Source organism: Eupeodes corollae, chromosome 1, assembly GCF_945859685.1.
Source record: "Eupeodes corollae chromosome 1, idEupCoro1.1, whole genome shotgun sequence".
NCBI lineage: Eukaryota > Metazoa > Arthropoda > Insecta > Diptera > Syrphidae > Eupeodes > Eupeodes corollae.
In genome coordinates this window covers 33804302-33817487 of record NC_079147.1, presented here as the reverse complement: position 1 = coordinate 33817487, position 13186 = coordinate 33804302, and the positions used below count along the sequence as shown (strand labels likewise).

The 13186-nt window shown below is 30.9% G+C and overlaps 2 protein-coding genes across 2 annotated transcripts in view; one reads left to right on the top strand and one right to left on the bottom strand.

Annotated features, from left to right (window-relative positions):
- LOC129942792 (uncharacterized) overlaps window positions 1-13186 on the bottom strand; it is a 324873-nt gene that overhangs the window by 166413 nt on the left and 145274 nt on the right. The window lies entirely within an intron of this gene.
- LOC129942794 (signal element on autosome protein 2) overlaps window positions 6776-13186 on the top strand; it is a 142545-nt gene continuing 136134 nt past the window's right edge. The window contains exon 1 of the mRNA XM_056051865.1: window positions 6776-7383. Coding sequence (XP_055907840.1) covers window positions 7341-7383 — 43 coding nt within the window. The 5' untranslated portion in view covers window positions 6776-7340. The remainder of the gene's footprint in view (window positions 7384-13186) is intronic.

The following is a 13186-nucleotide window of genomic DNA, read 5'->3' as shown; positions in this document are numbered from 1 at the left end:
ATTAAATTGGAAAAAAGTAAGCAAATTACTAACTAGTAAATTGTTTAACCCTTCACAATAGGTTGTTAAACATTTTGCGCCAGTATTTTTTGTGACACAAATTTTAAGTCAATATCTTTCTTTATTTCCATAATACTTGAGTCAAAAACCATTTCTCTTCAGTTTTTTGTTGTTTAAAGTTAGCAACAGTATCATGCATATCACAAAATAAACTTGATTAAACATTATCTGGTTTTGTTCCCGACGATTTTTGTCGAATACCATTTTCATTAATTTTAGCAGACATTTTTTAAAATACAGATTTAATTGTTCACATAATTTTGAAGTCAATTATTTCATCTTCTTCATTGTATTAAAAAACTGACAGTTGCATTTTTTTTAAAATTATAAGTGAAGCAAAATATATTTAATTGTTATCAAGATATTTGTTTCGGAAATCAATTTTTACTAACTCCCTAAAATTCCTCGATGTAAAACCCAGCAATTAATTAGCTTTAGGTACCATGTAGTAAATGTAAATGTTAAAGCTTAATTTTTGATCAAATATACTACTTTTTTTATCGGAAATTCTAGTAAGGGATGATGTATCATTAATTTTATAAGTGTAAAATACAGAAGTATTCAGTCTGAAATGGAATTAATTCGGCGGTAGATTTTAAAGTCATAGGCAAGCAAAAGTTTTCTGTAAAGTGAATGTGAAGGGGAACGTTTGATGAGAATTTAAAAAAGAAGAGGACCTAGGTGGCTTTCTTGAGGAACATCGGAGGAAACGTTGATTTGATGTGAGTTTATATTATTAATGCGAACAAATTGATTACGGTCACAAAAATATGATTGGAACCTTAACCTTATAAGAAGATTTGAATGGAGACCCAAATGCTTTTACTTGTAAATCAAAATATAGTGATCGACTCTATCGAAGACTTTGCCAAAATCTCTGTACATAACATCACATTGGGATCCCCTTTCGAGAAAATCAACAACACTGTTGCTAAAATTTAGAAGATTTGTTGTGTTTTAGAAGAAAAATTTCAAAAAGTTAAGGAATGACAGAGAGTTTTCAGATTGGTCGATAATTTGTTAAATCTTGCTTTGGGCCCGCCTTATGGACTGGAATTATGAGGGCCTTTTTCCATTTTTTAGAAATAAAATTGAAAAACTGAAGCTCTAAATAGAAGTGACATTGGCAATGAAAGAACACTAGTACATTCTTTTAGGGGATTTGGGGAATATGTTGCCAGGGCCAGGCTGTTTAGCCCACCATAGACTTTGCAGGCCTTCTTTAACATCTTGTTTATTAATATGAAAGTTCCCAATATTAATTAAACTATTAATACAGACAGGTTAAAAATAAGTCGGTGTATCAGAGTCGTTTAAACCGATTTAAAAAAAAGTCGCAAAAAGTCGCAGTGGAGCTTTTTTGTAAATAAATCACATATACTATATATAAATTTGAATTCTTTTTGCTATTGATATAGATCCAAAAATATTTACGATCATGCCTCAAATTAGGTTAAGTACGGAACAGTTTATCTTTATATAGGAATTTATTAAGAACATCGAAATCGTTTTGGAGACGTCTTTAATTACATAAAAGGTGTGAATCGTTTTCATATTTTCGAAATAACTTGTACAATTTGTTTTTGTTTTATTACTTAAATTACATAGTCGTTTATGAAATCATAAAAACTTGGAGCTCTTGTCGGATTTTTTCTCAGAAACAAATCGTGCAACTGCCTCATTCAATGTCTTTAGGAAGCTACATACGAAACGGGTAGTTTATTATTCGTAAAGATTCCTTTCCATTTCTTAAGTTCAAGAAATTCAATAATAGCTTCAAAAGATAACGTTAAAAACATAAAATGAGATTTAAGCACGTTCTAACCATTAAAATATCTATCAGTAAAAAAAAATTCTTAACCATTTTAAGTAAACAACTGAACCAAATATATCCTGAATTTCTACCTTAACACAAAAAAACTGTTGCTTGGCGATTAACCTCCTTCAAACAGATCTAGTACTTTTTACAAAAAAGAGGCTGGGATGACCCACAGTGATAACTTCCCATCCCGTCTGTCGATTTGTCTTGCTTAAAAGTTTGTCTATATGTATTTTTACCAAATTTGCGCACTATTTTTTGTAGATTTTATTTTTTATGAAAAAAACGGACTGTTGGATTCTTATATAAAAATTACTGAATATTGAAAACAATATTTTCTCTGAAATAAAATAAGTTTGAAGCCAATGTTTTTAATTTTTGAAAAGCTAAACGGTGATTTTTTAAGAGCTTGACAACTTTAAAAAAAAAAAAAAACGCATAAAATTTGCAAAATCTCATCGATTCTTTATTTGAAACGTTAGATTGGTCCATGACTTTTACCTTTTGAAGATAATTTCATTTAAATGTTGACCGCGGCTGCCTCTTACGTGGTCCATTCGAAAAGTCCAATTTTGGGTAACTTTTTCGAGCATTTCGGCCAGAATAGCCCGAATTTCTTCGGAAATGTTGTCTTCCAAAGCTGGAATAGTTGCTGGCTTATTTGTGTAGACTTTAGACTTGACGTAGCCCCACAAAAAATAGTCTAAAGGCGTCAAATCGCATGATCTTGGTGGCCAACTTACCGGTCCATTCCTTGAGATGAATTGTTCTCCGAAGTTTTCCCTCAAAATAGCCATAGAATCGAGAGCTGTGTGGCATGTAGCGCCATCTTGTTGAAACCACATGTCAACCAAGTTCAGTTCTTCCATTTTTGGCAACAAAAAGTTTGTTAGCATTGAACGATAGCGATCGCCATTCACCGTAACGTTGCGTCCAACAGCATCTTTGAAAAAATACGGTCCAATGATTCCACCAGCGTACAAACCACACCAAACAGTGCATTTTTCGGGATGCATAGGCAGTTCTTGAACGGCTTCTGGTTGCTCTTCACTCCAAATGCGGAAATTTTGCTTATTTACGTAGCCATTCAACCAGAATAAGCCTCATCGCTGAACAAAATTTATCGGTCGGCTTTACACCAAGATCTTTGCGTAAAATCTTCCATGTGGTCGAATAACACAAACCCAATTGCTGCGAACGGCGACGAATCGACATTTCACGGTCTTCAGCAACACTCTCAGAAACAGACGCAATATTCTCTTCTGTACGCACTGAACGCATTCGTGTGGTTGGTTTAATGTCCAATAAAGTAAACTGAGTGCGAAACTTGGTCACAATCGCATTAATTGTTTGCTCACTTGGTCGATTATGTAGACCATAAATTGGACGTAAAGCGCGAAACACATTTCGAACCGAACACTGACTTTGGTAATAAAATTCAATGATTTGCAAGCGTTGCTCGTTAGTAGTCTATTCATGATGAAATGTCAAAGCATACTGAGCATCTTTCTCTTTGACACCATGTCTGAAATCCCGCGTGATCTGTCAAATACTAATGCATGAAAATCCTAACCTCAAAAAAATCACCCTTTATTTGAGCCGAAAGTAAATTTTCACCAAGTTTTGGTAGGTATTGTTTTTTTTTGAGTTTTATTTTTTGTAAAAAAACTGTCAATTCGAATTTTTAAAAAATTTTACCAAATGTTGAAAACAATATTTCTTATAAGATAAAATTAGTTTGAAGCCAATATTTAAAATTTCTGAAGAGATATTTGAGTCGAAAATCAATTTTTACCAACTTTTATAAATTTTTTTTTCAGGTTTTTATTTTTTGTAAAAAAAACTGTCAATTCGATTTTTCTCAAAATTTTATCAGATACCAAAAACATTATTTTTCGTTGCACAAAATTGGTTTAGAGATGAAATCATATTTCAGTCGTAAAATTTTGGAGGTGACAAATTTTTTTTTCAGTTTTATTGATTTAGAAAAAAAACCTTTAAATTGATTTTTTTCAAAAAATATACCTGTTTGGTAACACATTACAATATATTATATAAAATTTAATTCAAATCTCTAGCGTTTTTGGTTCGTAAGATATTAAGGGTTAACCAAAATGTTCACCTTTTTTTCAAACTGCTATGGTAAAAAAACCACCCACGCAATTTTCTTGAGAGCCCTTTCTGCATCTTTCTGCCTTATTATCTGTATAACAAAATTTATTTGAAATCGATATCACTTCTGGTTCTTGAGCTATGGACGACGAAAAAAACGTCGCGAACGTACGTACACACGCACGCACAGACATCTTTCTAAAAATCTTTTATTTCGACTCTAGGGACCTTGAAACGTCGAGAAATGTCAAAATTTTCAATTTGACAAATCGGACCCATTACAATAACTTCCTATGGGAAGTTAATAAGAGGACAATACCAGAGTATGTTATTTTTAATATAGATGGAATCCTACTCAAATTATCAGATCAAGCTTAATAGCTGGGAGAAGTAATCCTGGATACAAAATTGAACTAGGGTCCGAATAGATTAGAGAACCAAAAAAGTTTAGATCGCATTCTTCTCATGTAGTAGGAGGTGAGCAGAATCTACAGGAATGTAGAAACAATGTAAGCACAGATTACATGACACCCTCTCTGAACTTCAATAAACCTTTAGAACTGTCTTCCCTGAAAAGAACGAATGGGTGAACAATGTCCCTCACATGATAAAGTAGAAAACGGATGCAATTATTGAAACAATCAATCTTGAAAATTCTTAAGATTTCCCGATCAAAGCAGTATCTTCCAAGCTGAGATATTGGCAGTGACAATAGCTGCAAAAAACGGGCTTCAATGATAGCGGTATCACTAGCTGATATTACCATTTTCATTGATAACTTAAACAGATCATTACTACCAAGATACTTTAAGAATGAAAGACGGAAAAGTCTTGAAACCTGTGCTACGGCCCAAATAAGAAAAAAACTAGATCTTGTTCGATTAAGCACCTAGAAAAAAAATCTCTACGATTTCTTGTGAGCATAATAACTGGTCATTAAAAGAAAAAAATGCGGCTTACCACAAGCAGACACAGCCAACTTCTTATGCCACTGCCCAGCAATATGCCACACTTCAAATAAACTCAAAAAGCAGACTTTTCTTCAATAATTTTGAAGAACTAGTAGGGATTTCTGGAAAAAACCCAAAATACTTAATCCAAGCCTCTACTAGGCTAGAACAAGATAATCCATGTGCATGGGTTTTAATTATTTCTTTTTCTTCACTGATCTAAGTGTTGTGATGACGTCATCAATCGCCAGTTTATCAACCTAACCTAACCTAACATATGCTTATTGCATTGGATTAATATTTATGGGGAAATGCAAAGCTACTTTAAACCAACTTCTGAAAACGTCCAAACTGCTGAACACTATTTAAAAAATGTAAAACCGAAAACTCATTGATGTTGTTTAACTTTCACTTTTCTTCCATTCACCATTTCTTTCTAACAATTTTGTCAAAATATGTAACACAATATTAGGCCTCATTAGTGCATTTAAATGTTTAATATATATTTCTTTAACATCCGGATCTTAATTTAAATCTGTTTTAAAATACTAAAACCTGTTAGTTGAGTTAATTGAGTTCTGATTAGGCAACTGACCATACACATTTTCTCCATTCTAATGACGTGTTGCATCGATCCACAAACCATTCTATCAAAACTTTTGATCTCATTTACTGATGTTTGTATCTCTAACCGGAACTAAAAAAGATTCATCATCTATCTTGGCATTTTTAGAAAACATGTTCGGTGATTAACCGAATAACTGATCGATCAACTCTTCTTCCTCAAAACAGAAGACTTCAACTAAAATCAATCAATCAAAACACTACTGTATCAATAAATCAATGCATAACAAGCTATTAAACATTTTCAAGTAATAAAAAAAGAAACACTCAATACGCTTACGGTAATTATCTTCATCGAAAACTCAAGCATCTAACCAATTAAGCTAAAAAACAAAACAACTTAAAGATACTAACGATGATACAAAATTCCCATCTAATTGAGTTGATCAGCTTTGCATCTTCTTCAGCAGAAGAAGGCAGACAATCTTTAATCTTCTATATTTTGTGTTCGGTTCAATAACGCTGCTGCTGCGTCTCTCTTATAGCATCTCTCTTAATAATAACAACGTCAATAATTTTCACATCTCCTTGAACAACAATTCAATTAGATAAACATTTTCCTACCAATACCTAACTTAACCAAATACCATTACCGACTGAATGGCGGTGGCACGCGGTGGAGCACCTCTAACCAAAGCAGCTCCGAAGCTTCGCATTGCCTCATGAAGATGGAAGATTGGCGCATCCATCTACCATTTGAGTCGTGCCGCCAGGTAGTTTCATTAAAGATTCCTATCTCTCAACCCAAACAGTCAAAATAACAACAACAACAAAAACAAACGTCAATTGGTGACTTTTGGCGCTGCTTTCTGCATCCATCATCATGACCTACGACAACCATTTCAATTAGAAGACGCCGCCACCGAGGAATGGCTCTAGTTTGGATAAGTAACGGTATTTCGTTGTTATTTTATCAATTTTCTTGAAACTCTCTTTGAATTTTTTTTAAGAGCTCTAAAGTTAAGAAAGAGCTTGAAGTAAACAAACTTCTCTCTTGACTTTATTGAAAGAAACAACGAAAAAGCCGGTAATTTAGTCGGTAAAGCAGTTTAAGTCTTTTCTGCTTCTGGAGTTTCTCAAGATTGTTACCATCGTATCGTCGTATTGTCGTCATATCCAAGAGCTGATGCATTAACTGTTAACGGTTTGTTGAGTATCTCGACCGTCGTCGTCGTCGCTTCGAGTTAGAGTCGTCGGTTTTTGTTTTGTTAGTATTTTTTATTGAATTCACTTTCGTTACTATTAAATTTGCCAAGACAGTAACATGAAAGCTTTAGTGTCTTTTAAGCCGTCGTCGATCGAGAACGTATCCGTGGTATATAGCTTTGATCGCATCTTTTAAGAGTTAACGATTTGCATGTTTTATTAAAAAGACTTCAAGACCATTATCGTTGGATTCGTTCGTCGTCGTTGGTTAACCTTAAGTTCGAGATCTTCATCGTTTGGTGTGTTTTATATCTTATAGATTTTTTGAATTGGAAATTAATCAGTGAATTTTTTGTGTGATTAATTTGTGAAATTGATTTCTGTGATTTTATTAGATATTTTTTCTCTTTTGTTTCGGATGAAAATTTAAATGAAATGTGAATTTAATTTCTGTCAAGTGTAAGTTAACACACAAGAAAAAATAAGAAGCTAAACCAAGCTTTGAAGTTTAAAGAAAAAGTCGTGCATTACAATCGAGTTATTGGAGTTATTGGATTAACTGAAAAGAACTTCAATAAAGGAACTAGTTTTGGATTGAAGAAGTCGTAAATTATCTTCACCGCAAAAACATGATTTTTGTGGTAGGATTCCTGTGGCTGATGATGGCATTGAGTATGTATCTTTTTATTTATACTTTAGATGCCTTTTCATTAATCTTTTTACTTCCAATATTGAGAAATATTAAAAGATATTGCAAAATAAAAGTTCAAAATTTATGTAGAAGAAACAGTTAAACAATAACTAGTATTTTATATGAGTTAAAGGTTTGCTTTTGTTTAATTAAATATTGGAAGAAAAACAGAGGTAGTAAGTATATTTATCGATTAATTTTAATAGGAACACACTTAACAACAAGCTATCAGCTGTTAAATGCAATCATTAATTATAAATAAAGAAACAAAAAATAGAGTATAATAATTTGTAATCAACAACAGAACAATTAAAATGAAAACAATGGATTAGATACTTTGATTACAAGGCCTTTTTTTGTTACATTTGATTTGTTGGTTGAAATCGATTTATTGATTATTTAAATAGAATTTTCAGTGATTTCACAAGTTATTAAAAAAAATTGGTAGTTTTCATTTAGCTTGGTGTACTTGGAAAAAATTGATAGGTTTTGTGGTTAGTATTTATTGTTTAAGTATATTTTGAATTAATTTGGAACAATAATTTGAGAAACTGGTAGTCAAAGGTTAGTTCACAAAAATAACCCAATATCTTGGTGTCATGTCATGGCACCTTTTATTCAATCCAATACCAATTTTGGTTCTAAATATTGAACTGTCTGTTGTTGTGTTTTGAAAAAAGCTTTAAAAGGTTATTTTTTAAATGTTGGCGCAAAATCAAAAACAATGTTAAAGGTTTATTATACTGAAATTTCTAAATATTTAGTCTTATATATTTAAAAGTTAACACCTTCGTATGAGTAAAGTATACAAGACTTGGTCTACGTAACGAATCTTTAACTGATATGAAATTTGAGAAATTCAAAAGTAATTTGGATTTAACTATTTTATGATTTAAATTTAAGTAAAATGTTAAGATATATTAGGATGTTAAAATACTTTCAAATGTTTCTTTTCAAACCTGTAACTATCAGAATTGGTTCTTCAATTTCTTAATTCAAAAATTATTTTTATTACTGCGGGTTGCTAAGATAACTGCATTCACACTTCAAACAAAAAATATAACCCTGAAAAAAGCATTTTCAATCCAGAAGAACGTTTTCAAATTGGTGTATATATAATTTAAGAACTTATTTTCTGAAAAATAAGCCAACCTACAATTTAAATTTCGGAGAATTTGAATTCTAGGACCTTTTTTGTACTGATGTTAAAAAGTGTTACCCATTTGGAATTTTGTATCGTTTTGATTTGCCGAATTTTAAGCTATGAAAGTTTAAAATCCTATGAATTTACAAGGTTATCACAACAAATTAAAACCGTAGGTCCATCTTTTGTCGAATGTAAAGCGTGTCACCAAATTAACTTCTATTTTATGTAATTTCTTTACTGAATCAAAAAGTAAACATAAAAGGATTTTTAATTGAATGTATCCATTACAGAAAAAGGCCTCCAAGTCTTTGCATACGCAAATACATTTTTTCTATGGTCATTCTGCATAGTATGGATGAAGCTCACGTATTTGTGGACTTGTTGACATAGACCTGTGATTTTAAATAACCGATTAAAAATATGAGTTAGTGGACTAATTCCAATCATTGACCCAAGAGAGTACACGACCTGGATATGTCTCAGTAATTGAAGAATTTCACAGTCTGTATGGCATATGACGCCACACATTGGCCACATCAGTATCAAATTTCGGCAAAAAGAACTTGTTACGTGATATTGATCACCATTCATAGTTACTGCTTGACCAGCCTCATTTTCAAAAAAAAAAAATGGTCCAATTATTCCTAATACGCCAATTCACATCAAACAGTGACACGTTGTGGATGCATTTGTTTTTCGTAACTTTTAAAACATTTTTCAATAATAAGAACTTTCTAAAGAGTAACGCTCCATTTTTACTAACATTAAACTTTAAAGTACCCGTCGCATGATGGTTAGTGCGTTGGACTGCCATGCAAAGGGTCTTGGGTTCAATCCCTGCCTGTGCCACCTTAATTTCAAAAAAAAAAAATAATTTTTGCGGGTACTACCTCTTGCGAGGAATTGACAAATCCTTCAAGAGTAATTCTTGTCATGAAAAAGTGCTTTCTCAAATTAGCCGTTCGGATTCGTCCTAAAATTGTAGGTCCCTTCTTTTCTCACAACAGTACTCGCAACAGGAATGGTTGAAAGTTGTAAGTCACTAGGCCCTGGTTCACAACGGACTGTTGCGCCACCCAATTTAATTTAATTTAAACTTTAGAGTATATAACACTTTACTGTCAAATTAATGGCAAATTTTAATCTTTCGTTCATTTTGGAACACCCTTTACACGTATAATGTACATTTAGTATTTAAAAGATTAAGTATAATTTTGAATAAACTAATTTTTTCAATGAGGCAGAATACCAATTTATTTCGTTGAATAAAAATATTTAGACCAGAAACAGTAAAAATTAAGTTTAAATATTAAGTAAGTCGGGAAAATATTTTAGGACTTAAATGTGTCCAAAATGTATTGGAATCCTTTTGTTAAGATATTAAATTAGGTGGAGCGCTTTTAGGCCATGACCAATAGACCCAAGGAAAGTTTATTATTTTTATAGGTTCAATAAAATGGTACAGATTAAAAACAAGGGTACATGCAGTTTTGAGAAAATAGTACTTTACATTACATAACACACTACTCAGAACATAAATGTACAGAGTAGAACCTTGAGCGACTAGACTATGTAAGGTGATAACAACACAAGACATTAATACAAGACAGAAAGACATAAGAGAAAGAAAAACAGACAGAAAGAAGACATGACAACAGCACGCGGTAGGTTTCGAGACGGTCCTCCGTTTGTCTACTAACCACGCTTGCTGATCCTTGATTTCGGTGATCGATGGGAACCGAAGCTGGAACCGAAGCTTTATCAGTGACTAGGCCGTTCCCCCAAATAGTACTTTAATTTGGTACTCGAAGCTTATAACATAAGCACTTATCATGTACAATTGGGTTTTCTTTCTAATTTAGGTAAAATAAGTCGCTCAAATAGGGTTTTCATGAGTATTCGTTTAAGTAGTGATCCGTTGTTGAACCATTTTCTAACATGGTATTCACAACTACGATGGTGTTGGATTTAGTTTAAAGTAATACTTGGAGCCTTCGAAGATTTAATTTTAAAATATAATCTATTTTTTAAAAGGTAACAATTCCTTATCGAGGCAATTTTTTTGATCGAATACTTCTTTTTCCTTCGAACTAAAATTAAATCTCAAAAGAGTCTGGGTTTTAGGTTTGAAGGTTTAATGTTTTGTTAAAAAAGTTGTCAGTTAAATTATTCTAAAAAAATTAAATTTTGAATTTAATAAAATAGTTTGATTTCAAAATCTATTTTTGTAAACGAGATTTTTTGTCGAAAACCAATTTTTATCAATTTTAGTAGCATTTCTTAAAAGCTTTTATTTTATATATAAACAAATACAAATTGGATGAATGAAACTAAATAGAAGTCAATTTTCTATTGTTTACAAGATATCGACAACCGAACATCAATGTTTAACAATTTTGCGTACTCTTTTTAAAAAGTTACTGAAATATTTTCTGTGAGATAAAATTAGTTTGAATTTTTGATATTTGAGTCGGAAGTAAATTTTTAGTATCGTTTTTTTTTTAAGTTTTTATTTTTTGTACGAAAATTGTCTATTAAATCTTTCTTAAAATTTTACCGAATGTTAAAAACAATATTTAATTTTAAATTTACAATTTAAAACAACTTACTTACTTTACTTTCAATTTTCTTAATAACAACTCTACTGCTTTTAACATATTTTTATGGCGACAAATTAAAAAAAAAACACACAGTACTAAAATTTTTTTTTTTTTTAATTCAAAAACAATTTGATTTCTTCGAAAATTATTTTATTGATAGCTTGGCCAACTATTTGTTGGATGAAACAAAAGTGAAAATTAAATACAAATTTTCAAACAGAACCACAGATGACTCACATTTTTGTATCTCTTCAAGTTTTGAGATTAAGAAAAAAAGACAGAATAATCTAGCAGCTATTTAAACAAATTCGTTTTCTTCATAAATTAATATTAAATGAAAGAATAAGAATATCTAGTTATTTGTTTAGTTTATTGTCATATTAAAAATTATGTTAATCCAAACAAATCGATACAAAAGAATAACAAATCATGTGGTATTTGATTTAATTTATATTTTTATAATTTGGGTCAGAATTTTTTAGATATTGTGTTATGAGATTTTTTGTTCTGATTTATTAAATTTCTTTTGTTTGTTTTGTTCTAAAATTGTTTATCTATTTAAACAAAATTCTACATGAATTTGAAGAAAGTTTAAAATATAAAAAGGAACTAATAAACATTCTCATAAATTTAAACAGATAAAATTGAATTATTTACTTTTACTTGCGACATATAGGAACTACCTGATATGGAAAGTATTGCCTTCGTAAAATGTTAAACTCAAAATATAAATCTAACATGACATTACGATGGCAAAAATGTCAAAACAAATAGGTCCGGCGAATCTGTCTCTTTTCTGTCTTTGGGACCATTGAATTAAAACTTAGAAGTTAGGATTTTTTAGCTTTTTTTAAGAACTTTTAAGAACAAAGAATTTAAATTATCTCAGAGAAGTCTACAGGATTCTTATGAAAGTGTCCCTAAAAATTATTTTCTTAACTTGGATTTTATCAGTTTAGAACATATATCTTTGCATTTTAGGCCGACGTGATAACTTTTTTCGAACAATCTTTAATATTGTTTAGATACTATTTGATGATTAAAAATGTCTAATTTTGTTTCGATTTCTTAAAATAGTTAAATTTTGTTTTTAAAATGGTAAAATTACTTTCATAAGCACTTAATAACAGTATACAGACATTTTTTTCAGACAAAATCACTGCGGGTTTTATTGGCCGGCGGAAAAAAGCATGTCGAAACTGCGGACTTACGAAAATACGTACGAGTGGTTCACTTAGGCGTATACGCACTTTATACTTTTAATATTATTTTTTCATATCCTTAACTTCCTCGCAATTTTTTCAAAATCTGTTTTTGTAAACTAGATTTTAAGTCGAAAACAAATGTTTACCAATTTTGACATTTTTTGAAAGTTTTTATATGTTATAAGATATTGGATGTTTTTAACAAAATTATTTCACGTAATAACAAAACTTTGCATGGCATGAAATAATTTTCAAGTCAATACCTTCATTTCTTCTCGAAATATTTGAATAGAACAAAAGTTTTTACCAATTTTAAGTAATAATTTTTATGGATTCATATATTTTATAAGAAAACTGCTAGTTGGACTGTACTAAACATTTTAATTAATTTTAAAAACAATATTTTTATAACATAAAACAATTAGTTTGAAAAGATATTTCGTTCTTAAATTAAATTTTACCAACATTCGGCAGTGTTTTTTTTATTTTTGGAACAAAACTGTTACTTCGATTTTTCTGAAAATTTCACCGGATTGTCCTTTTGAATATGCCTTTGTCAGTATTTTTTGTAACTCTGAAAATTATTTAGTTGGATCAATTTACAGACTATACAACCATATTAGCATAATACCATTGGTTACGACGTTAGAGACAATTTCTTCTTGCTTTTTTTATAATATATTGTGTGGTGATTTCAACTCTAATCTGTTGGATAAGCGTTTAGCTGAAAATTTCCTTCATGTATTTAAGGCGCTGAATCTGAGTCCCGTTAACTGTTCCACTGCTACCCACTTCACCAAAGAGTCTAGTTGGCTACCAGATCTGTATTTTG